The following is a 25,888-nucleotide window of genomic DNA, read 5'->3' as shown; positions in this document are numbered from 1 at the left end:
TATGCCTTCTCTCCTCTGACATTGCTACCACTCTGGGCCGGCGTTTATCACCTCATACCTTGATTATTGAAATAGCCTGCTGGTGGGTCAGCCTGCTGGTGGGTCTGCCTGCTTGAAGTCTCTCCCTGCTCCAGTCCATTATTTGTTCAGCCACAAAAGTGATTTTCCTAAAACACAGTTCCAACCATGTCACCACCCCCCGCCACCCCTACCTGAATAAACTCCAGTGGTTTCCTGTTGCCTTCAGGATCAAATACAAAATCCTTTGGCATTCAAAGCCCTTCCTAATCTAGCACCTCCTCCTTTTCTAGTCTTCTTACACCATATTCTCCTCCATGTACTCTTCAATCTAGTGATTTTGGCCTCTTGGCTTTTCCTTGAATAAGATACTTTGTCTCTCAGCTCGGGGCATTTTCCCCCATTCCTGTTATGCTCTCCCTCTTCATCTCTGTCCTGTCTTCCTGTAGGTCCCAACCCAAATACCATCTTTTACAGGAAGCCTTTTCCCAACCTCTCTTAATTCTAGTGCCTTCCCTCTCAATTATTTTCTATTTATCTTGTGTGTAGGTTGTAGATATTTGTTTACATCTTATCTCCTACACTATATTGTAAGCTCCTTGAAGGCAGGGACTGTGTTTTCCCTTTTTTCTTATCCTTAGCACTTAGCATAGTACCTAGTAGGTAGTAGACACTTAATAAATTTTTGATTGTTTGAATCAGAGCACAATGATCTGAATTTAACTGGACTAGGGAAAACTGTATAGAAGAAAAAAACTAATAGAAGTTTATAAATAACAATCCTGAAATATCTGAAAGGATTGTTTTTTTTTTTTCTGAGGCGCAAGAATTGAATTTTTTTTAGCTTTCTTTGATCTTTAAATACCTGTGTATTTAAAAAGTATTATTTGTAAATATAATCCTTGGATCGGTAAAATAATAAAAAGTACCTTAATATTTATCATTTGAATTCAAATGACAGCTAGGTGGCAGTGGAGAGAGTGCTGGATTTGGAGACCTGAAGCCCTAAGTTCAGATCCTGCCTCAGACACTTAACTAGCTGTGGAACTCTGGGCACTTCTCTTAACTTTTCTTAGCCTCAAAAACAAAACAAAACAAAACTTTTCTTAGCCTCAGTGTCCTCATCTGTAAAATAGGAAAAATAAGAATATCTCTTCCAAAAGGTTATTGTGAAGATCAAATGAGATAACATTTGAAAAGCACTTTACAGACCTTAAAAATCTATATAGATGCTAGCTGTTAATTCAGATGAGTTTAACAAGAGGAGAGAGTTAACAAAGTCATAGGACCTCTTATTGAAAAGACAAACAAATTCTTAGACTCAGAGAAATAACCCACCCTAGGTGGTGCAGTGGATAGAGCACTGGGCCTGGAGGCAGAAATACATATATAATACATATAATATATATCTGCCTCAGTTTCTTCAACTGTAAAAGGGGGGGATAATAACAGCACCTACTTCAAAGGGTTGTTGTGAAGATCAAATGAGACAATATTTCCAAAGGACTTAACACAATACCTGGCACATAGTAGGTGATTAATAAATGCTTATTCCCTTCCCTTATTAAGTTTTGTAAATAGATTTAAAAAACTAAATTTTTTTCTATGAAAAAATCGATTTTCTCTTCCTCCCACCTACCTCCCCATCTTGGGAAAACAAAACAAAACTCTTTTAGCAAATATGCACAATCATTCCCCACTACTCATGTTTCCAAAATATATTTCACTTCTTATCCTGAGTCCCTTATCTACCTGTCAATAGGTGAGTGGCATGTTTTATCATGGGTCCTCTGGAAAAGTTGGTCATTGTGTTGATTAGCATTTTCGAGTCTTTCAAAGTTGTTTGTCCTTATAGTGTTGTCGTCATTATATAAATTGTTCTGTTTCTCACTTCATTCTTCATCAATTCATACAAATCTTCCCAGGTTTTTCCGAAAATGTCTTCTTCATATTTCTTATAAGACAATAGTATTTCATTAGATTTATATATTTCATACTCTGTTCAGCTCCTCCCTGATTGATGAATATCTCTTTAGTTTCTAATTCTTTGCCACCATAAAAATGAGCTGCTATAAATATAATTTGAATATATGAGTCCTTTTCCTCTTTATTTAATCTCATTAGAGTATAGGCCTACTAGCAATGATATTATTGGATCAAAAGGTGTACATAGCTTAGAAACTTTTTGGGCATGGTTCCAAGTTGCTTTTCACAGTGGTTGTGCCAATTCACATCTCCACCAGCTGTGCGTTATTGTACCATTTTTTTCTATAGTTCTTCCAGCATTTGTCACCTTTTTTTCCTTTTGTCATCTTTGCCAACCTGATGGGTGTTGACTTCAGAGTTGCTTTAATTTGTATTTCTCTATTTCTTAGTGATTTGAAGCTTTAAAAATATATTTATGGATTTCTGTCTTAGAAAACTGCTCATTCATAATCCCCTGACTGCTTATAGTTTGGGGAATGGCTCTTATTTTTGTAAATTTGATTCTATTCCTTTATGTCTTAGAAATGAGACCTTTTCATACAAATTTGCTAGACTGTTTGGCAACAGTCTTTTCATGAATAGAGTTTCATGGGTAACTAGATTGGGGAACTGTGTATGTGCAAGAACTTTTTTTTTTAATAGAAAGGATTTTATACATATTCATGAAATGTTCTGAAGCGCTTTTTTGAAGCACAAGAATTTTATGTTATATTTAAAGAGTTTTTTTAACTCATCTTTAATACCTAGTCTTTCAAAAACCTTATTTGTAAATAATTGATGTCAGTAATTATCCAAATCCATTGATTTCCTTAGAGTAATAGTAGTAAGATAAGAAGTACTTTGAAATATGCCACTAGAATTCTAATGAGTTTGGGAAGATGGAATAGTTAACTAAGTCACAGGCCCATTTAGTAATGAGAAAAATAGACTGTTATTAGACTCAAGGAAATAATCCTTATTATTTTTGTTAACACATTTTTCTTAATTTATTCATTACAAATTGAATTGAGTTTAACCCAAAATTTGTCAATGCCCAATTTTTAGAAAAACAATTTTGAGGACATAAATTTGCTAGTAAGTAATTTTTTTTTTTTAGATGAAGAAAACAGTCTTCACGTGGTAGTGAACTGTGGAGAAGCACTACTGAAGAACAATACTTATTGGCCTCTTGTCAGTGATTTTATTAATATCCTTTCTCATCAAAGTGTGGCAAAGAAATTCCTGGAAGATCATGGTTTGTTAGTTACTTGGATGAACTTTGTGTCATTTTTTCAAGGTATGTTTTTTATTTTTATATTGTTTTCTTTTCAGTTGTGTAATACTTACCATCAGCAGCTAAAATAATTATTAAGCTATAATCAGAATGTGATACACATTGAAAGGTAGTGGGTAGGATACTTGCCTTAGAATTGGGAAGACCTAGGTTTAAGTCCTGCCTCTGAAACATACTAACTGTGTGATCAGTGAACAAATCACTTAACCATTTAGGGCCCCAGGTAGTTAATTACCTGACTGCTAGTTACAGATGAGTATTTGTACTAATGGAGGGAGTTTCCACACTGAGAATTCTTATACAAATGAAACCCCTGTCTGGACCAAAAAATTATTTATTACAGATGCATTTTTAAAATTAAGGTTTACTTCCATTGTTGTTGTTGTCGTCATTATTTTCGTGAATGTCAGTTTTCCTGAAAACAGTTTTATCAGTAAACTAGGAAACAATTTTAAAAAGTCAAGCCAGAGGCTCTACAGTGCTGTGGAAAGAGCACTGGACTTGGTAGCAAAGTATCTGGATTCAAGTTCTGTCTGCCTTCTTCACCTTTCTGGCTCTCAGTTTCTTCATTTGCAAAATGAGGCACTTGTACAAGATGATCTGTGAGGTCCTTTCCACCACTAATTCTTTTAGAGTTAGACTCATTGAGATAAGCAGTTTCTTTTTAAAATAATTTACATACTTATACCAAAATATTCCATAGGGTCTATAAGAATTTTTCTAGATATTAAAGCATGTTAGATAATTATCTAATATCTATTTATTAACTATTCCCCTCCTTAAACTTTGCCACTGTATAAGACAGTAAGAGAAAACTTATGAATAGAAACTCTTTTAGGTTTGTCTGACATGTACATATTTAAACATTTTTGTTTATGTTGTGAAATGAATATTAATTGGTTAATTTAAAATATGTATGATCATTTGGAAGAATATATCAGAGAATATTAGACTAGATATTTGATTTTTCACTTTTCCTCTTTACAGTTTTTAATGGTTACATTTGTTCTCTTATTTCCATCTTAATTTTTTAAAAGGTATGAACTTAAATAAACGAGAACTAAATGAACATGTGGAATTTGAATCTCAGACCTACTATGCTGCATTTGCTGCTGAGCTTGAGGCTTGTGCACAGCCAATGTGGGGACTGTTATCACATTGCAAAATTAGGGTATGATAAGAAAATTTTTATTGCCTTTATATATATATATATTTATATACACACACATATATACATGTTTTTGCTTTTTAAGAAATTTTTTCTTCCCTTTGAAATTTGTGCTTGATAAGTACCAACTTAGATTAGCTTTTTGACTAACTTGGTTAAAATTGGAAAAAGCAAAGTTTTTGGAACCTGGATCAATGGGAAGTGTCTCTTTTTAGTCATTTAATGCTATGGTTACTGCCCAACATTCCATAACATACAAATACAGATAGCAGTGCTTTTTCTTCCATTTTTTTGGCCAATGGTAACTATTACTTATGTTCTAAAAAATGAGATTGAACTCTGAATGAATTTTACTCACCACTGCTAGAAGTCATAAACAACATATTTAACATAAACATTACATAACTCCTAAGCAGGTATTAAGGTAGCTTTCAGTAAAAAGTAATTAAAATTAAGTAAGATTATGTCATTACTATGTGATTATAATATATATACACACATATATGCATACTTGGATAGAACATACATACATACATACATACATAATCTAAGCTGTCCCCCACTTTTCATATTGTGTTGGTATGGTATTTATTTATTTATCATTTATGGGTATATGTTTATACTTCTTTTTGTTATGATCCTGTGGTCTGCAATAATTCTCAGTTTTATCTTTTGTAACTTGACTTTTCCTGGTCATTTATTCCCAAAACATCTCCATCAGATGTTTCTTCTTTTTCTGTTAGTTCCTTTCTCTTAATCCTGGAATTACCCATCATAGGTAGTGTAAAAAGAAGGAAGTTAGAACCAGGCTAGAAAACAGCAGATAACCTGGGCAAGAAGGGAATTTAACTTGAGGGGAAAGAGTTAAATTTTGTTGAAATATGAGTTAGGACTTGCTTGGAGGTTACCATAGAAAATCTTTATAGGAATGAGATTTTACTTGAGGCAGTTGCTTGAGTCTTTCCTAGAGAAAGATGCTGGTTGTTTTGAAGGTCATAGAAGATGCTGAGTAGTCCTTCCTGATCTTGTGATTGTTACCCAAAGAAATGAATTAGATAAAACATTAGAGTTAAAAGTGGACTTTGTATAAACCTAGTTATGATTAGACTGTTTAATTGAAAGAGTATGTCAAGATATATTGTTTAAAAATTTAGACAGGATACTACAATACTTCATTTTTCCCCTTTGTTCCACAAATGTATGGTTTGAGTTAGTTAATATTTGAGAAAGTAAATTAGCTTCTTATATCAATTTTTAATAAGTACACATTTTATTTGGCAAAACTTTGGTTAAGTACTTATACATTATTTCTTGGTTTTGTTCCTGTCATCCTGTTACATTCTCTGCTGGCTGGTTTGCTGCTCCCACTATTACTGTCAATAAAATGGGGCCAAAGTGAAGGCTAGAAAGTAAACTAGGGAGCTAGATGGCACAGTAGATAGAAAGCTGGGCCTGAAGTCTGGAAGATCTGAGTTCAGATTTGGTCTCATGTACTTACTAACTGTGTAACCTTGAGCAAGTCACTTAATCTCTGTTTTCCTTAATTTTCTGAACTGTAAAATGTGAATGGTAATTACACCTCCTAGGGTTGTTGTGAGGGTCAAATGAGATAATATTTGTACAATGCCTAGTATAGTGCTTGACACATAGTAGGCGATGTAAACACATTTTTGTCATCATTTTCATCATCATCCATAACAACAGCAACATTATTTCCCATTAGCATTTTTAACATTAACATAACATTATTTTTGAAGTTTATGGATTTTATTAGGCTTTTAGTAGTTATTTAATGATATTTATTTTGCTTTGAATGGAAATGTTTTCAAAGCTTTTTTGCTCTTACACCCCCCATGCTTAGATGGTAAGCACTTAATAAATACATTTTGTCTTTACAGAAAACAATATGGTGAAAATGTATCTACATTTTTCATTTCTAGAGCTAAATGCTAATCATTGGTACCTGTGGAATCAATGATTTCTGGATTTCACTATTACATTATTAAGAAAAAAATGTTAGCTGTTTATATAAGATTATTTGCAATTGTAAATAAAGGTTAAAATCTAATTTACAGTTTCCATTTTCTCGGGAAGTAGGAATTTGTATGGTATATTTGGATACGAGTAGACCATTTTGGCTAGTGTCGTAGGAGAGTAGCATGTAAGAGAGTAGTGAGAGAGAAATTTGGAGAGGTATGTGTCTGATTGCCTGAATTCCAGAATGAATAGTTTGAACTTTATTTTGTATACAGTAAAAAATCATTTAATGAAGTTTTGGGAATAGTAATTTAGTAGTAGTATGTAGGACAAATTGGGAGGCCTGAAAGCAGGAAAAGTAGATGAACTATTGTAATGGTGAGGTCCCATATTATGGTTGGTGGCTGTGAATAGAAAGGAATGGAGAAATAAAAAGAGTAATAAAAGAACTAGTGATATTTAGTTCAGATAAGAGATGACTGAGGAGGAGAGAGAGTAAGTATTATGTTTGTCTTCAAGTATTTGAAGGGTCACAGTGGAGTCATTTGTTAACTTCCTGGTTAAGCATTACCACCTATATCTTTTCAAAACAGCATGTGGTAAAAATTTAGTTTCTTGTAAGGCAAGGTCCATTTCCCTGTTCTTCATGTTTTAAGATGTTTGTGATTGTTGATGATTTTTGAATTAATGATAAAAAAAAATAAAAATAAAAATATGCTTGTTTGGTTATGTTACATGTGTATAGTTAGAAGAAGTTACTGTGTTTTTAGTTCACTAATTTGCCTTAGCTTCAAGACCTAGTTTAAGGTGCCTTTAGTTTGAATCTGGGGTGAAAAGCGAAATCAACTTTAGACTGGCCTTGGCCAGTTCAAAGACAGAGAACTTTTCTGAGCTAGATCCTAAAAATTCCTTCTGATTGGATGAAAATTATTTTATTATTAGTTATTTTTTGTTATAATAAGGAAATGGTCATATTTTATTGTCAGTTGCTTTTTTCTCCCTAAGCTATGTAAAAAGGAGAAGCAACTCACCTTGCATTTTAAAATGTTATATGAACCCAGTTTGTGAAGAGTTGGTACTAGTTGCCTAGTGATGCGGATATAAATGATGCCCTAAGGGTTAAAAAAAATATTAAGAGTTGCTTTTCTAGTGCGTTGGAAATCCTGTAACTTGAGGGTGAACTAAAGTCTCTTCCCTTTATCTTAAAATACCACAAAACTTCTCCTTATCTTCTAAGCTCCCTTATCCTGTGTTCCCCTGTCTCTAATGTTTAACCTGTGTCTCCCCTGCCCTGTCCTTAAATCTTTAAACCATAAAGAATTCCTTTTGTCTCCTTCATCCTGTCATGTCTTTAATCTTTAACCTTCATAAAAACTCCTAAAACTATATCATCCTTCTGAAGCCTCCATATAAGCATAGCTCCTCCAAATATCAGGGTCTCACTTAACTTTCTTACTAAGGAGGCCTGTGCTACTTACATGTTAAGTAAAGCTCCCAGTGAATGGCTAGAAGAATGTTATCTAAGTGAATTCTTTCACACCTGAACTCCCAAACTTGACCTCAACACTAAGATAGCTCTAGATATTAGTCCTGAAAAACATAGTTCTAAGACAACTAGTGAAACTTACTGTTTTGGAAGCAGGCAGGAGTGTTGGAGATTTATAGTGAAGATGCCTATAGGACTGAAATTTTTAAAGTGGAACTTCAGCTGTGAGAAAGCTAGTTTTACTTGATAATGATATTATCGTAGGAATTAAAGGCAGCATTGAAGGAGGGAAGTGTGTATGTTGAGGGGGGGTTCTGAAGGGCAGTTTTTTTGTGGAAGTCAGAGAACCCTGACATGCAAGGGTAAAAGGGTGTGGCTCTGCCTGGAAAGAATTCAACCACTCATGCCTTCTTTCTGTCAGAGACAAGGTTTATTGTGTTACCAATAGTGGCCTAGATTTTAAGAGTCTGTGTATTTGTAATGCCGATACAAGTGGGCCACCTTTTAAGAATCTGAACAATTTAATGGGGGCAAGATGGACACTTTTATACAGAAAGACTGTAGGAAGATCTGGATTGGATTAAGGAGTGGTATTAGTTTGGTGTGGGCCAGGTACAGACAATAGAAAGACAGTTAAGTGGCAGGAGAGCCGCAGTGAAAGGGCAGTTAAAAGGATTATTGACTGGGCTGTGTGGGAAGGTCCAAGAGCATTTTCTTTTTGGGGTCTAGATTCCAAAGACATGGTCTTTTCCTTTTAGGAGTTCAGATCCCATCCCTATCACGTGAAGCTTTTTATAGGGAAACAGTCATTGTGCCACTGAAAATGAGACTGTCCATGTGTATGTTGCACAAGACATTGAGAAATGTAGAGAGGTTTTTTTGTGAATGTGTGTGTTTGCCGTTTCCCCTTTTGCTGAATTCGCCTTTTTAAGAAGGATGTCAGTCAGGGGCAGCTAGGTGGCGAAGTGGATAGAACACTGGCCCTGGATTCAGGAGGACCTGAGTTCAAATTTGGCCTCAGACACATAACACTTACTAGCTGTGTGACCCTAGGCAAGTCACTTAACTCCATTGCGTAACCAAAAAAAAAAACCCAAAAAAACAGAAAGAAAGAAAGAAAGAAAGAAAGAAAGAAAGAAAGAAAGAAAGAAAGGAAGAAGGACATCTGTATATAATTTTTTAGAATTTGAGCATGAGGAGGAGAGCAAGTGATGCTGCAAAGAACACTTAAGCTTTCTTCCTGCCTTGTGACTGAGTGCCAGTGGGCTTTGGGAATTCAGTTTCCTAGACTGATGCATTTCATGGCCTGTAGCTGTGGGAGCAGAATGATGGAAGACATCCACGGAGAGTGGACTTAAACTGTCAGCTTGTAAAACTAACACTGGAGGATGAAATGAAGAATAAGACTATTTTCTTTCTTCCTCAGTTTTTCCTTGGGCCAGTTATGGCCTTGATACTGGCATCAAAAGTGTGGTCCCTCCCTTTAATCTGCAAGTGCTATAGGGGTATTTGAAATTTCTAGCCTCCACCCTTATCTTTCTACCCTTTAGCCATGCAAGGGTAGGATTGGTGGGAGTCCTTTGGGCTGAACTCTTAATAGAGTAGCTTGAGTTTTTTTTTTCTCCTCCAATAAATTATGTGTAGACCGTGTTTTATTGAATTGTATAAATTAAAATATAGAGGGTTGATTGGATTGAAGAAAATTTCCCTCATGAGGGCTAGGTTGTCATAGAGATTTTTCTGTAATTTTTAAGTAGCTAACTTAAACTACTGTTTAACAGTATTTCATTTTCATAGTCCTTGGTTGTTATTTAATTGTGGCCAGCACTGGCTATACCATGAGGAGCCATTTGGACCTTGTGAAGCTCTGGTGGGTGAAGGTGGGAGCTTGTCTGGGAGTTTACAGGCTAATTGTTCTCTGATGGACAGTGGAGATTCAGAAAGCTTTAGGAATACTCACTCATGCCCCAGAGAGGAGGTTAGGGTGGGTGAACCAGGTAGACTTCGATGAAAACCATTGGCTGATGGTCAGTCAGTCAGTGAATAAATATTTATTAAGTACCTACTATATGCCAGGCACTATGTCAAATGCTGAGTATACAAAAAGAGGCAAAAGACAGTCCCTGCCCCTAAGGAACTCACAGTCTAATGAGGGACAACAAGGGAACAAATGAATACGTTCATACAAGCTGTTTACAGGAGGTGACTTGAATATAGCACCATGTAGACAAGTTCCATTCTGGTTAATTAATAAAGTGACAGTCTGTTTTCTGTAGGCTTAGAGAAAGCAGGATATGACCAGGTTGTGGGCTGCTTATTCTCTTATAGCACTTTAAGTGTTACCTGGGACACATGGATTTGTGGATGGACTGCTAGACCTGGAGTCAGGGAGACCCAAGTTCACTTTCTAGCTGGACAAGTAATTTAAACTCTGTGGTTCAGTTTTTTCATATGCTAAAATTAGGGAGGTGGACTTGATACATGATTCCCTGACACCCACAAAATATGCACACAGCCAGCATCTAGTTTGTTACTGAAGAATATGATATTTAAATAGATTAAAAAGCTATTACAATTTTAAATTTTAATAAATTCCAAAAATGCTACCCTTCTTAATTCTTTATTATCAATAAATATCTACTTTTTGAAATGAGCACTTATCAGAGACTCAGTAAGACCATAGTTTAATGTCAAAACAAGATAACTGCATGCTTGGGATTTAGTTTATGAGCTTTAAATGATGAGTTTAAGTTATGCATCTGGAACAAGACAGTAAGAATCTCTGTATTTCATGATGACTGGATTTGGGGCTCAAGATGCTATTAGTGACTTCAGCAGTTTTGGTCAGATTGGAGGGTTGGAAGCTAAATTGTAAAAGCTTAAGTTGTGAGTGGCTGTCTAGAACACTAAAGCCATAAATATATTTTCACAGTCCCAGTCAATATCGCACCTGCAATTGCAATTCTTCATACCAAAGCTGGCTTGTATAAAGCTTAAATGAGGACTGTAATCATATTCTTAGTATGGCTTGTATAAAGCTTAAATGAGGACTGTAATCATATTCTTAGTATGGCAAACAGTGCTTTTCTTAGCAGTATATCTTCCTATCCTGTCCCATCCAGGTGGAAAAATTAAGAAGCTGTCAAATGAATCTGCTGTGTAAATGGGTTTTTAGTTGAGTGAGAAAACAGTATCTCTTGAATCTTTTATCTGTGGCTTAAAAAAATCCAGCTTTTCAAATGCAGTGGATGGTAATGGAGATTACAAATTATGGGAAGTTTGGGAATTACATAGGAGTATAAGGTTGAAGAAAGATTTTTTTTCTTAAACAGGTCCTAGTGTTAGGGCAATCCAAAATTGTAGTAAAGGGTGTGTGTAGAGACAGAAGGAGCTAAAAAAAGTGATTATCTTCATCACAGGGTAATTTGTGTCAGTTAATTAGCACTGGCTTGTAGAATTGGGATTTTTCCTCCCATTAGAAAGTGACACTTAAAAATTATGCCTACAGATACAACAGATACATTTGCTGGATTGTTATAGAGATTGGAAACAAATGCCATTTAAAAAATATTAGATAATGCTAAGTTGATTAAGGTATTCCTTACTTAAATGAAATTTTTAAGTAATATGTATTTAAGTCACCAGCCGAAGTTGGCTTTTATAGGTCCATAATCACATAATTGTGACTGGTTTCTTTCACCCTTAGGGATCACATTTTCTCAATACTTTTTTGTCCTGTGTAATTATTGTCTATCTCTTTCTAAAAAATTGTTGTTATTCTTCTTGACTGTCATAACACTTTATTTGACAAAGAAATCAAGTGTTAGATGATGGATGCAGTTTCTGTGTTCTTTTATCCATTTCGTTTATCATGTTCCTATTCATCCATTTCCAATTTTCTGCATCAATGCACTATTTTTTTTCTAATTTGAATTTAATTTTATTTTCAGTTTCAAATTTTCCCCTTACCTCTCATCACCTATTGAGAAGGCAAGAAAAATTAAAAAAAATTACAAATACATATAGTCATGCAAAACAAATATTCACTTTAGCCATGTCCTATTCCCCCCCCCCAAAAAAAAAAGGTAAGAAGAAAGAAACATAAGGAAATATGCTTCAGTCTGCACTCTGAGTCTTTCAGTTCTCTAGTATGTTTCATCTTATATCCTGTGGAATTGTAGTTGGTCATTGTGTTAGAGTTACTAAATGTTTCAAAGTTGATTATCTTTACAATATTACTTTTACTGTATAAATTGTTCTCCTGTTCTGTTACACTTCACTTTGTATAATTTCTTAAAAGTCTTCCCAGTTTTTACTGAAAGCATCCCCTTCATCATTTTTTAAAGCACAATAGCATTCCATCACATTCATCTACCATAATTTGTGTAGCTATTCCCTAGTTGATAGGCATCCTCTTAGTTACTAATTCTTTGCCCCCACAAAAAGAGCTGCTATAAATATTTTTGTGCATATGGGTCCTTTAGTCTTTCTTTCATCTCTTTGGGGTATAGATCTAGTAGTGGAATATCTGGGTCAGAGGTTTAATAGTTTTTTGGGTATAGTTTCAAATTGCTGTCCAGAGTGGTTGGACTAGTTCACAGCTCCACCAGCAGTTCATTAGTATACCTATTTTCCCACATCCTCGCTAGCATTTGTCATTTTCTTTTTTGGCATCTTAGCCAATCTGATGGGTTGTTTTAATTTCCATTTCTCTAATTATTAGTGGTTTAGATTATCTTTATATGCCTATTGATAGTTTTGGTTTCTTCCTCTGAAAACTGCCTTTTCATATCCTTTGACCATTTATCAACTGGGGGAATTACTTTTATTCTTGTAAATTTGACTCACTTCCCCATGTATTTTAGGAATTGCTCATATCTTTTCATAAATTCAACATATAGGAAATACCCAACATATTGGGATTCCTTTGTTCTTCTTTTAGCATTTTATGGATATTAGCTCAACATTCTATCTTATCATGTTTCTTTTATTCCCAATCCTTGAGTATTCCTCTCCTTTTCCCAAAAATACGTGTCCTTGATGTCTCTCATATGCTGATGTTTTTATTGATAATGTAGTCTTCTTATATCTTCTCTAGACTGTAATTTTCCTGAAAGTAAGGCCTGTTTGATTTTTGTCTTTGTATACCCAGTGCCTGGAACATAGTGATGTTTATTAAATACTTTTGATTGATATAGTTTGTCATTTCCCAAGTGAAATAAATAATTTATAGGAGTCACTAATTACTAAATTGAGGCAAGCTAGATGGCTCAGTGGATAGGGCGCTGGGCCTGGAGTCAGAAAAACCTGAGTTCGTGTATGGCTTCTGAACCTGGGCAAGTGACTTAACCTCTGTTTGCCTTAATCCACTAGAGAAGGAAATCGCAAACCATTCCAGTATAAATTTGCCAAGAAAATCCCATATAGGGTCATGAAGAGTTGGACACAAGTAAATGACTGAACAACATATCACTAAATTAACTATTGTCTTAGATTCTTGGTTAATATTATATTTGCCTCTGAAAATTCTAAACATTTACAATGTTTTTTTTGTTTACAGGAAACACAAGAATATACAAGAAATGTTGTTAGATATTGCCTAGAAGCACTTCAAGACTGGTTTGATGCTATTAACTTTGTAGATGAGGTATGTACTTGTCACAGAAGTTAGCAAAGCTGCCTTAAAATATAATCAGAGAATAATACCTCTCAAGTAAAATGAGGAACAAAAATTAGGTTGTTCCTTATCTGAGAAGTTATTGTTTTAACAGTGTACACTGGAAAGAAAAGTCAAGAGTTTTTTTCCACCTTTAGGACAGAGATGATACTCAACAATAGTAATCGTTTTTGTTGGTTTCATGGAGAAGTATTTATTTCATCAGATATTTAGTGAATCTTAGCATGGATCAAGAGTATAAAGTTGTCCGAAGTGTAGAAGTGATTCTGCACTTAGGAATGGGATTCTGCACCTTCATGGCAAGATTACCCAAATTATATTAAGTGGATGTTTTCCTTATCTGAATCTGAAATGACTAAAAGATATGCCTGTAGGAATGAATTGTAAAGAAGTAGGTACAATATTTATTGTGATATAGTACTTACACAATTGGATTAATAGGCTAGTCTTTAAGAAAGAAGTGCCATAAATCAAAGATCAGAAATATTTTTGGGGAATCAAGTACAAAGGTATCGTTCTTTGAGATTTTATGTACATGCTTGTAATTTGAATAGTTAGTAAGGTAGACAGTTAAAATATCTTAGAGTCAGTGTATGAATTGGGTATGTTAAAATCTAGTTGAATGATGTGAGCACATAGATAACAGCTGTCTTCGTGGGAGCAGATGACCACTTTCATTTAGCTTCACAAAGACATGCTTTCAGAAGGATGCTAAATGTTGTAAGAATTTTCATGTGATTTAGATAGAGTTAATGAAAGAAATTAGATTGTATGTGGAGCTTGAAGAGGTAAATATTATAATCTTATATAATGCTTTGTACTTTTGTTGGAAAATATTTCAACTTGTATTGTTAGTTTACTTGTTCCTCACATTAGCCTTATAAGGGAGGCAAGGTATTATTTACTCTCATTTTGCTGATGATGGGAGATTAAAATACTAAGAAATTGAATGATGTATTTTGAATTAATTGGTAAATTCTTGATGGAGGTAGTTGTAGAGCCTTGTTCTCAAAACTTCCAATTCCCCTTTTAGCTATATCATACTCTCTTTTCCATTAGCATATAAATAGAAGTTGGTCTGTTAGTCACTTTTTCAGAAATGTTAAACAACATGGACACTGGTATGAAGGTATCTGATTATAGTTTTGTGTCAGTTTAGGCCAACAGTTTTCATTTGGTAGTAGGATGGTAGGTAGATTACGGGTATGTTGGATTAAACATCCATTAGTGTGATTCTAGTATTGACTAAGACACAGTTTGGAGGTGAGATGTAATACTAAAGCCTAGGAGGACAAGATGAGTTGGGAGGCTGTCTACCTGTCATCCCTTCCCTTCACCAAGTGAACTTCTTTTCCTAAATACATTTCCCTGATGACATCTTTAAGTCCTATGCTTCTGTGATGTTCCTGCTTAGTTGTATATTTCAGTCTCCTTAAACCCATCATGTGCCTCTTCATTGTTTTCTCTGTGATAATCCATTTTCAAGTCTTCTGAGATCATTGTGTTCCACATCTTGCATTTATACAACAGCAGTGGTATTGATATTAAAAATATTCGTCTGTGTTTCCTAGAGAGGCTTGGTTTTCTTCTTTATTAAAGGAGATTTTATGTTTTCTGAAAGCCATCCAGTCTACTTTCCTCCTCCTTCTCTGTCTTCTCCTTATCATTCTCTTCCTCTTCTCTTTTCTCCTTTTCTTTCTCTTTCTTCTTTACCTTATTATGCTCCTCTTCCTCCTTCTTTTTCTCCTCTTTCTCTTTTTCTTCCTTCTCCAGCCCAGTACAACGCCCATTTGTACTGTTTGTCCTCCATAACAAATACTAATGGATAAGCTCTGTACATTTGTCCATCCAACCACATGACATAATCTGGGCAGTAGACATTCGTCATCCATAACATTCCAGGGTGTAAATGGCTAGGACAAACTCTTGGGTGAATACAGCTCTCTTCTGGAAGACTCTCTGATGTTTCTCTTCTAGTTAGTGAATTATGTCAGACATAGATAATAACTGTCAATAAAGGGAGAGTCCCTGCCTTGTAAAAATTTCCTATTCTATCATATTAAGGAATTTATTTCTTTTTAAAAAAAACTCAATAGTAGTAAAAAGTTATTTCACATCTGTTGTCATTATTGCAGGTCCTTACCATTATGATATGGTTTTCATACTATTAATCACAGTTACCTGTGATTATGGTGATTTTACAGGTTTTAACTATATAGGAAAATGTGTTTAAACATTTTTAGCTTTGTTTCTATTTTTTTCTTATGTACTTAATTTTCTTTGGCTTAATTTAAGGAACTGTTTTTCATATAGAATAAAATTTTCAACTGTGTTATTTTTTCATTAATTTTTTAGCAAAATTTGAAGCATTAGGTACAGGGGTAAAACAAAGTATAGGTTTTATTTTAGCAAATCTTATCTTTATAGAATATAAAGTATTGTTTTTACCTGTGGCCTTTTATTTTCTTTGTTTATATTTCAGCCAGCTCCCAACCAGGTTACTTTTCATTTGCCACTACATCGTTATTATGCTATGTTTTTGAGTAAGGTAAGATTTGTCTTTGTATGTGTATGGCTCTTTCCTTTTCTAATAGGTGGGAAAATATATTTTAGATTAAAAAAAATCTTAAGTTCTCTAAATTTTATTTGTAGGCTGTGAAATGTCAAGAGCTAGATCTAGATTCTATTTTACCAGATCAGGAAATGTTGATGAAACTAATGATTCACCCACTCCAAATCCAGGTAAGGTTTCGTGCTTCTCGGAGGTTTTAGGTAGGAGTTATTGGTTGTATCAAGTGCATTTGACTTAGAACCATATAACAGAGACATAAAGGACCTTAGACATCATTTACTCCAACTCTTGTGTGTTTTTATCATAATTGTCATAATTGAAATATTTGTGTTTGGCTTTCTCATTTTTGCCATATCGCTTGATTTTTTTTTTTGAGTAAAACTTTTTGTTTTCTCAGAAGTCTGACTATTCCCCCATCTTTACTTGGCCTTTTATATAACAAAAGCACAAAGAACATTATACTGTGAATGAAGAGACGTTTTACTAACTCACTTTGATTCAGAGCTCCTTTACCTCACTGGCTCTCAGCTCCTTTATCTTTAAGCTGATGTTTCTGAGGGTTTTTCAGTTCTGAAATACTAGGATTCTGTGTCTGTCAGTGTCACTTTGATTACAAATAAGTAGAACATTTTGCTTAAGTTGGTTTTTCATTAAGTGGTAGTTAATCATTTAATAGTTATATTTATATAATATATAAATATAATAGTTATAGTATTATATTAATAGATATTAATAGTATTATATATATAGTATATATGTAGTATATATAGATATATAATGGTATTATATAGTAATAGATAGTTATCACTTAATAAATCAATGAGTATTTAGGATCCTCAGAGGGTAAAAAACATATACAAACATATATAAAACATACCTAAACATGTAAAAACATATATAAAACATATAATATATCTGGTGCCTGGATATTCAGGGGAGGGGGAAGGGAGATATGAAGAAATACATGATGACATCTCTTTTAAGGAGGTTCTAGACTATTTAAAGAGACAAGGTATAAATAGTTAGAAATATAAGACGTTGAAAGAATTTTTGTCAATCTGAAATATTACTCTACTCCGTTTACCAAATAAGTTAGAGTTATTTTTGTAGTTTGTAGTAAATAGTTGAAATAGGGAAAATTGATTAGATAATCATGTCCATATTATTTACTATATTTAGCAGTAGTTACCCTGTAAATGCATGATTATGTGGTAAATTAACTGTGGTACTGCCCAAGAATAGAAGATAAAGGCCACATGCATAGAAATTACATATATGTCCTAATGATATTTATTGAAGGATATTCTTTGTAGTCAGTAGAGCTCTGAGGAAGTCTGCTTTGATTTGGGTCTTTACCAGCTCTCTGGGCTTGTCGTCTTTGATAAGCTTGTGGGAGGTGGCAACTTTCAGGCGGCTCACAGGGGTTGCAACACCAAAGATAGGGTGGTAGTACTCCAGGTAAAAATTAATGATGGTTCACCAGGTTTCTCTTGTGCACAGAAAATGACCCACCTCTGATTTATGTTAGTGATGTTTTAGTGATCTAGTAACCAGAGATTCATTTTCTTATTTCCATTTAGGATGCAGAAATCTGTTATCTATATAAACTAGGATACTATAAAAAACCCCACTTCATTTGGGCTGAAACGAGTAATTTCATAATTTTGAAAATGGGAAGAAATCTTCCTAGTAGTTTAGGTAGGGGTGTAAAGCAACAGGTAACATAGGTAAGTAGAATAATTAACAATCAATATTAACAGAGAATATCTGAGGATGCTTATCTCCAGATAACTTTATCAATGCCAAGGGAAATGGCCTTGAGACATGTTCTTTTAGTTAAAGCACCATAGAACCTTTGCTTTAAGGAGTTTATATTGCTCACTTGTTACATTTCCAGGAAGCAGTGCCAGTTCATACACTTGAGGAAGGAAAAAGATTTGTTTACATGAATACCTAAATAGCAAACACAGTCTTATGTATGTTGTGAAAAGAGATGTAACAGCCACACACTGGACATTATAGATGGATTGTAGCACTCATTACACAACCGGCATTAGTGCTTAGTCATATGTTTTTACTGATTTATTTAGCAATTTGTACTTCTTATATTGAAGTTTCACATTATAACTTTTACCATAGGTATTTGTTTACATATCTTATTTCCCCTTATTACCTGTACTCTTCATGAAGAGCAGGTATCATGTTGGCTTTTTCTTTGTATTAGCTGTACGTATCATCTAACAAGGTGCTGAATAAATAGCTGCTGAACAAATGAAAACATAAATTAATCTGTCTACCTATACTTTCTCATCTCATTCCCCTGTATGTTGGTGATAAAATCTGTGCAGTGACTGGCTAGGCTTAGGGACCAGTGTCTAGAAGTCTGATCAAGTGATTAGAATATTAACTTTGTTTTGTGCTTAAATCTAATATTTCTTTAAATATCATATTGTCATTGGGAGTTGTTGAGATACAATTAACCACTAGTAGTTTTTCAGTTTAAAAGACTTCAAGCAAGCATCCTGGTATTAGTATCTTAAAGGGATCATTATGTAAAAGTACTCATGCATTAACTTGCAAGTAAGTTATTCTTTATACATTATTTTGAAACTATTGTATTGTTTTTATTTTGTTATGATTTTAAATTATTCATTCTAACAGATTTTTAGTTTAAGAAAACATTTGGCTAGTTCTAGTGATCGATTCTAATCCTAAATTATTTTTAGATGACTATCCATGTTTGTGTGCAGATTGTATTTAGAAAGTAAACATTCCTAGACTGAATTGCTAAATAATGCTGTTATTTAATTTCTTTTCCTCCTAAATAGGCAAGTTTATCTGAAATTCACAGTAACATGTGGGTTAGAAATGGCCTTCAGATCAAAGGGCAAGCTATGACTTATGTACAGTCTCATTTCTGTAATTCCATGATTGATCCAGACATATACCTATTACAGGTAAAATCACCATATAACTTAGTTACTGTGCTTATAAGCAAATCCAGATGCTGAGGGTAAAATATTCTTTGTTTTCTTTTAAAGGTCTGTGCTTCTAGACTTGACCCAGATTATTTTATTTCATCTGTCTTTGAAAGGTAAACAATACTGAAACATTTTTTCAGTACCATGGGTTATTTTCAATTATATTTTACTCTTTTAAATAAATATTATATTTCCCCCCCATAGATTTAAGGTAGTGGATTTGTTGACAATGGCTTCACAACATCAAAATACAATACTTGATTCAGAACATGAGAGATCTATGTTAGAAGGAGCCCTCACGTTTCTTGTGATTCTGTTGAGTCTTCGTTTACATTTAGGTAAAAACTACAATAATTCATATGTAAATGGAACAGCCACTTTTAAAATAGTGACAGTTAAACCTCCTATTTTAAAAAGAGTTGTGAGTAGTAAGTCTAATGTACATTATTTTGGATTGTTGATTTGGTTTGCAAATGATATGTATTTAAGAATTAATTCACTTTTAATACTGTATCTGAAATAGCTGAAAACAGCAATTAATAAGCTCTTAATTAAATTTGAGGCATCAATCTTTTTTTCTTTAACTCTTGAAGCATACTGCACATTTAAGGGGACAGATTAGTAAAAGTTTGTTGTAAGTAGATTCTTTGTAATTTATCCCTGTTTAGATGTACTAATTTTTGTTTTTTAATTATTTTTAGGAATGACAGATGATGAAATCCTCAGGGCAGAGATGGTTGCCCAACTTTGTATGAATGACAGGACACATAGTTCATTGCTGGATCTCATATCCTTAAAAGTTTTTGTTTAATTTTCAATTGATTGCAGGTTTGATTTAATATATTGAAAGAAATTTGACACATGTCCATATTGAGAGTCACAGAATGTTAGAACTGGAGATCATCTTGTCACCTCCTTCATTTCATATATGAAGAAACTGATGTTTAGAGAAGTTAAGTGAATATGTTCAAGGGTTAGAGAACAAGTCTGTGGAAGGGTCTGTCTGCAAGGCTCCTCAGGTTTCCTGATTTCAGATCTCCTCCTTCTACAGATTTTTCTACAATAACATGTCTTTTTTGCATATTTATTGAATTAGGTAAAAATAGAATAAATTAGAACTCTAGTTAAAAAAATTATTGGATCTATAACTTCCTAGGTATAGGGAATGCCTGGTGAGGAACTTTCTTTTCCAAAGCAGACTAGTACTTTCTCTGTAATTCATAGTTTTAGAGTTGCCTGGGGACACTTGAGAGGTTTAGGGGTTTCTCTAGAGTCACTCAGTCAGTGTCAGAAATGGGACTTGAACCAAGGTCTTCCTGACCTTGAGACCAGCTCTTTATCCACTACACTATACTGTTAAAATATGATTGGTGTTTTCTAAAATATAGTTAGATTATGTTTTATTTGTACTGTATTTTTGGCATAGCATATCATTCTCTCAGTTCTGCTGTTACTGTGAGTATGGTAATACACAGCAGCTCTCAATATTGTTATGGTAAGCAAATCACTAACTTTTTTTTTTCTTTGGTGAAGCAGTGGGGTTAAGTGTCACACAGCTAGTAAGTGTTATGTGTCTGAGGCCAGATTTGAACTCATGTACTCCTTAATCCAGGGTCGGTGCTGTATCCACTGTGCCACCTAGCTGCCCCCAGATCATTAACTTTTGAGAACCTCAGTTTCCTAATCTATAAAGTGTGATAATAGTACTTTCTTGATTACCTTTATTAAGCCTTTTATGACTAGCTTCAATTTAGCAGCTGTTTTCTTGGGCTGTTAGAAAGAAAAGAGGCAATATTGTATGCTAGAAGGTGTGCTAACTTTGTAGTTAGGTTTAGGTTTGAACTAGATAATCTCTAAGATTACTTACAGGTCTACATTTGATAATAAATGATATTTTTGACATATTAAAAGTAAAACAAAGTATGTACCATAACTTATATCCGATATAAAATATCTACTTAACAGTCTCAGTTTAATTTCTGTTAGTTCTTTCATGATCCTTAACTGAAGATGACCATTTGAAGATTTCTAGGTGCATTCTTTGGAATTGTAAATCCCAGTTATTTTCTTGGTGATACTCTATTTTGCTTTCTTTAGTTACAAGGAAATGGTGTTATATATAGCAGTGGCTGTCAGGAGGACCAGAATTCAAATCTGGCCTCAGATACTTGACATTTACTAGCTGTGTGACCCCGAGCAAGTCGTTTAACCCCAATTGCCTTGCTAAAACAAATGGATAAATAAATACAGTTGGAAAAATAATAAAATTTAGAATATGGTAAAATAGAAATCAGTTTAAAATATGAAGGTCTTAAGATATTACTTTTGATTATTTCCCCTTGTATTACCCCATCTCAAATTCACTATTAGTGGGTATGAAAATGTTAACAACAAAACACTTTTGGTATTCTTCTGTGCTGTATTTGCGCAAAGCAAATAGTTGGTAAGTGTGTAGATGAAAAATACCTTTGGTTCCTCATTGCAGTCATTTTAACTATGTGACAGGAGTAGTATTGACAGAACTGTTGCATTGTGGAGTCCTCTTGTGGCCACTTTCAGGTATTGTAATAGATCTTGATATTTGTATTTTTAAAAAGTAATTAGTAGAATGAATGTCCTGATCATTTGACACGACTTTTAGCCAGTATTAATTTTTCTTGACATATGAATCACATTCCAGAAAATCCCAATCCCAAAAGTGGAATTATTCCAGGTAGCTACAGTTTTGAATCTGTGTTGTCAGCTGTAGCTGATTTTAAAGCTCCTGTTTTTGAACCTGGAGGTTCTATGCAACAAGGAATGTATACTCCCAAAGGTATGTTAATGTGCGTAAGAATATTTTTTGAAATATTAATTTTCTGAAAGTTAAGCCCTATATGCTAGAAGAATTGATTTACTTTTTTTGCTCAGCCTTGATTTTTTCAGCCATATTATTTTTGTCTTTTACATAAACATTGATGATTATTTCTGTTTACTTAGAAAACTCTGTTATCCTATTGTAGTAGGGATTCTTGGCCAAGCTTACAGTGACCAAATATTAGCAATAAGTATTTCAGTATTTCAGGGACCATGATTTCATCATTGTGGTTATTTTTTTAATCTATGCAGATCAGAACTCCTCCTTATCTTCATGTAAGTCCAAGATTGTCACCTCTACACCATAAAGAAGCACCATAGTAGGGTTTTGATGGAATATGAGATGAAATAGTACCCTTCACAGAAAATAGTTTCTATAGGTGCCCTATAAATGAAAAAATTAAATGCTCACCCCTAAATAACCATTTAAAATGTTGAGGTAGTTTTAATAAGTATTCATTGCTGCACTAATAGGATTTATGTTTTGATATTTTAAAAATGTGCTGAAACTTGTCCCTTAAGTTTCACCCCAAATCGGAAACTTTTACCACTATCATCCTTATCCTGTCTTCATAGATGGTGAATTTGTTAAAATCCTGAAATAGGTAAGAAGTTTGACTTATTGAAGCATTTTTGAAGTTTTTGTCTTGCAAAACAAGTTAGTGAAGTATGTTCTTTCTCTCAGATGGTCTTTTACTACTTTTTGTCATAAAGAAAACCTTGGAGGAACATAGTAGAGCTTTCCATGTTATAATGGCTTTTTTTTTTCATCAGTAGTATTAACCTTACCACTGAAATTAAGCATTTTGTTCCTCAGCTACCTCTAAAATTCCAGATAGAAAAGCGTCAATTATATTTAATACTGTCTCATATTGTATACCCTACTGATAATACACATCCAGTTACTAGAAAATGTCACATTTGAGATTTTAACAAAAGGGTAAACTGAGGCAAATATCCACACAAGATAACATTTATTAGCAGGGGCATGCTACTTGTCAATAAGTGAGTCAGTGACTTGCCTCCATTTATGCTAAAAACTGCAAGTAAAAAGACAGTTCTGCTTGTATAGGTTTTGGGAAGTATAGAACAAAGTACAGAGCAGGGTAGATGACATTGCAGGATTAATGGCAACACGATTGGTTACAGAGCAGAAGTGCAGGGAACAACATGATTGGTTGGAAGTTTGGTAATGGAGGCTAGCAATGACCCCCCATTCTTCTCTCATGCGATAAAGAAGTGCTCATTGTCTGAGTGCAGGTGCGAGATAGTGGCCCAGGCTTTTGGACAGCAAACCAGTATCTTTAAAGGATAGCTTTGTGGAATAAAGCTATCAGGCCCAAACTTCCTTTGTGTTTATATGCATTCTCCAAGGTTAGTTTAATTCCTTGAGTCAGGAGAGTTGGATTTTTAAATTTAACCTGTTACAGGCTAACTGAACTCTGATCTAAAATTCAGAGACAAAGAATTATGACTTAAGTTACAGGACAAAATCAATTAATTGTAAATAAGATCAGTAAGAAAATGATACAAGATTGATCTTAATCTTCTCAAAAATAATATTTGAAGTAGATAGAAGGTATGATATTTTTGGTTGTGGAATTTGATTCCATCATAGAGTCCCAGGAATTCAAAAATTAAAACCTCTAGTTGAATGTTCATATTATTTAGAATATTGTATTAGTAAGCACTTTGAAAATATTTTGGCAGAACTTGTAAGATAAGGGTGATTAAAATTGCAAATCAGTACTGCACGGTAGCTTCCCTTTACCTTGACTACTACTTTGCTATCATGAACATTCATAACTACAGATTTAGAAATCTCTAAGATGAAAGAAAACTATTAAAAAACCTTTTTTGAATTTTAAGCTGTTAACTTGTACCAAGGGAGGGAAGCAATTAACCAGAAATCTTGCTGTGCTTTGGGAGAAGGTTATAGCTTACTAAATTTTAGTATGTATCTTTGTCTTTGATAAAAATATAATGGTTTAATTTTTAACCTTAATGAACGCTGGATTGGGGTAGCTAAAGTCCAGATTTAAAGACTTTACTTTGGAATATCAAGATTTCTGAGATTAAGATTGGTGATTTGAATCTATTAAAATCAGTTTAGTCTTAAAACTTATGTGTGTATCATTTCTAGCCTTGCATTTCAGTAAAAGTCATATCACACAGTTTGTAATTTCATGATTACTGAGATAAAAACCAAAAGAAAAAAATGTAATGTTGTCCATTTTATGTGGATATTAAATATTTTGTAGCCCTTTTGGTAAACATGAATCTATTGAATTTTTGAAATTCACTGGAAACTTTTATTATCTACCCAATGGAAGTAAAATGTGTTTTGAAAAATTATGTTTATGCGTATATATATATGTATGTGTGTGTGTATATTATATTTATTTATATATATATGCATATATATGATATCCTTTTCCATTATTATTTCTTCTATAATAGTAACTTTTGGGGAAAGTATAAAAGAAGAATAGAAAATTTTTGTTATTTACACATTAAAGAGAAAAGTAAATTAAATAAATTTAGTTCTCTTAAATATCATTAAAAATTAAAGTTAAATTTCATTTTCCATTCATAGGTAAATATTTTTAAATCTTTAACATTTTTATGTTACTCAGATATTTGTTGAGCAACTATATAAAGTAAATATGGAGATGAAGAAGCAAGAAATAATTTCTACCTTAAAGGAACTTATGATTGAGTTGACATTCACATAGATGATTCCACTATATGTTAGAGTATGAAAAATACATGGGAGAGATCTAAGCTATGAGGTGGCACAGTGGATAGAGTCCTGGACTTGGGATCAGAAAGCTTTAGTTCATGTCTCTCCTCAGTTGTTTATTTGTAGCATGACCCTGATGAAATCACTTACTCTCTCTGGGCCTCACTTTCCTCATCTGTAAAATGAAGGGACCATACTTGATGGCCTTCTAAGATACCTTGTAATGTTAAATCTGTGGTCTTATGGTTTGTGTGTTGAGAATAGAGTAGGAATTTCTTCCAGGCATGGGAGATTGCATATGTAACTGATCAGACATGGAAGTTGTCAAGAGTAGGCTTAGGAGTATTGTAGAGTTCAGTTTGACTGGATTATAAAATGTATAAAGCAGAATGGTTTTAGATAAGGATAGGAAAGTAGACAGAAGTCAGATTGGAGAATTATAAAACCATCCCAGGTTCATTTAAAGAGTTTATATTTTATACTATTGGCAATAGAAAATCACTGATGGTTTCTGAATCAGGAAGTAATGTGATCAGACATGTACATTAGAAATAACAACAGTAACAATAATAGCTAGCATTTTTTATCATGCTTTAAGCTTTGTAAAATGTTTTACATATATCTTCCCAGGTAGGTGTTATTACTGTCCCCATTTTGTATATAAGGAAATGGAGACTGAGTAGACTTGCCCAGGATTACACAGTAAGTGTCTGGGGCAGGATTTCAATTCATGTCTTCCTTACTCCAGGTACAGTATTCTTTCTGCTGTACAACTTTGCTGCCTCAGACATAGTACTCTGGCAGTGGTGAGAGAATTGATTAGAAAAGGGAGAAACTAGAAGTAGTGAAATTTATTAAGGTGTTACTAAAAGTAAGTCTAAGAGAGAAGTAATGAAGATCTAAACAAGGATGATTGCATAGTGAATGAGAAAGAGGTCATACAATGATATTTGGTAGCAACTTAGATATGGGGAATGAAGGCGAGGGAAGAATAAAAGATAACTTGAGATTTCAGATCTGGTGACTCAGAAAGCAGTGGTGCCATGAACAGAAATAAATTTAGAAGGTTGGTTTTTCTTGGAAGTTGAGTTTTAGAGTTTGCTGACTGAAATATCATGCATATGGTTGAATGATACAGGATTGGATCTTGG

At 33.8% G+C, this 25,888-nt stretch overlaps 1 protein-coding gene across 1 annotated transcript in view; it reads left to right on the top strand.

Moving 5' to 3' along the window:
- Window positions 1-25,888, top strand: part of UBR3 (ubiquitin protein ligase E3 component n-recognin 3) — a 303,032-nt gene that overhangs the window by 116,336 nt on the left and 160,808 nt on the right. The window contains 10 exon segments of the mRNA XM_078146977.1: window positions 3,101-3,280; window positions 4,315-4,448; window positions 13,469-13,555; window positions 16,068-16,133; window positions 16,238-16,327; window positions 18,986-19,114; window positions 19,199-19,251; window positions 19,343-19,476; window positions 19,840-19,927; window positions 21,814-21,953. Coding sequence (XP_078003103.1) covers window positions 3,101-3,280; window positions 4,315-4,448; window positions 13,469-13,555; window positions 16,068-16,133; window positions 16,238-16,327; window positions 18,986-19,114; window positions 19,199-19,251; window positions 19,343-19,476; window positions 19,840-19,927; window positions 21,814-21,953 — 1,101 coding nt within the window.

Source organism: Phascolarctos cinereus, unplaced genomic scaffold, assembly GCF_003287225.1.
Source record: "Phascolarctos cinereus isolate Bilbo 61053 unplaced genomic scaffold, phaCin_HiC Scaffold_726;HRSCAF=1367, whole genome shotgun sequence".
Lineage (NCBI taxonomy): Eukaryota > Metazoa > Chordata > Mammalia > Diprotodontia > Phascolarctidae > Phascolarctos > Phascolarctos cinereus.
Note: the sequence above shows the minus strand (reverse complement) of the source record. Positions and strands in the feature narration are given on the sequence as shown.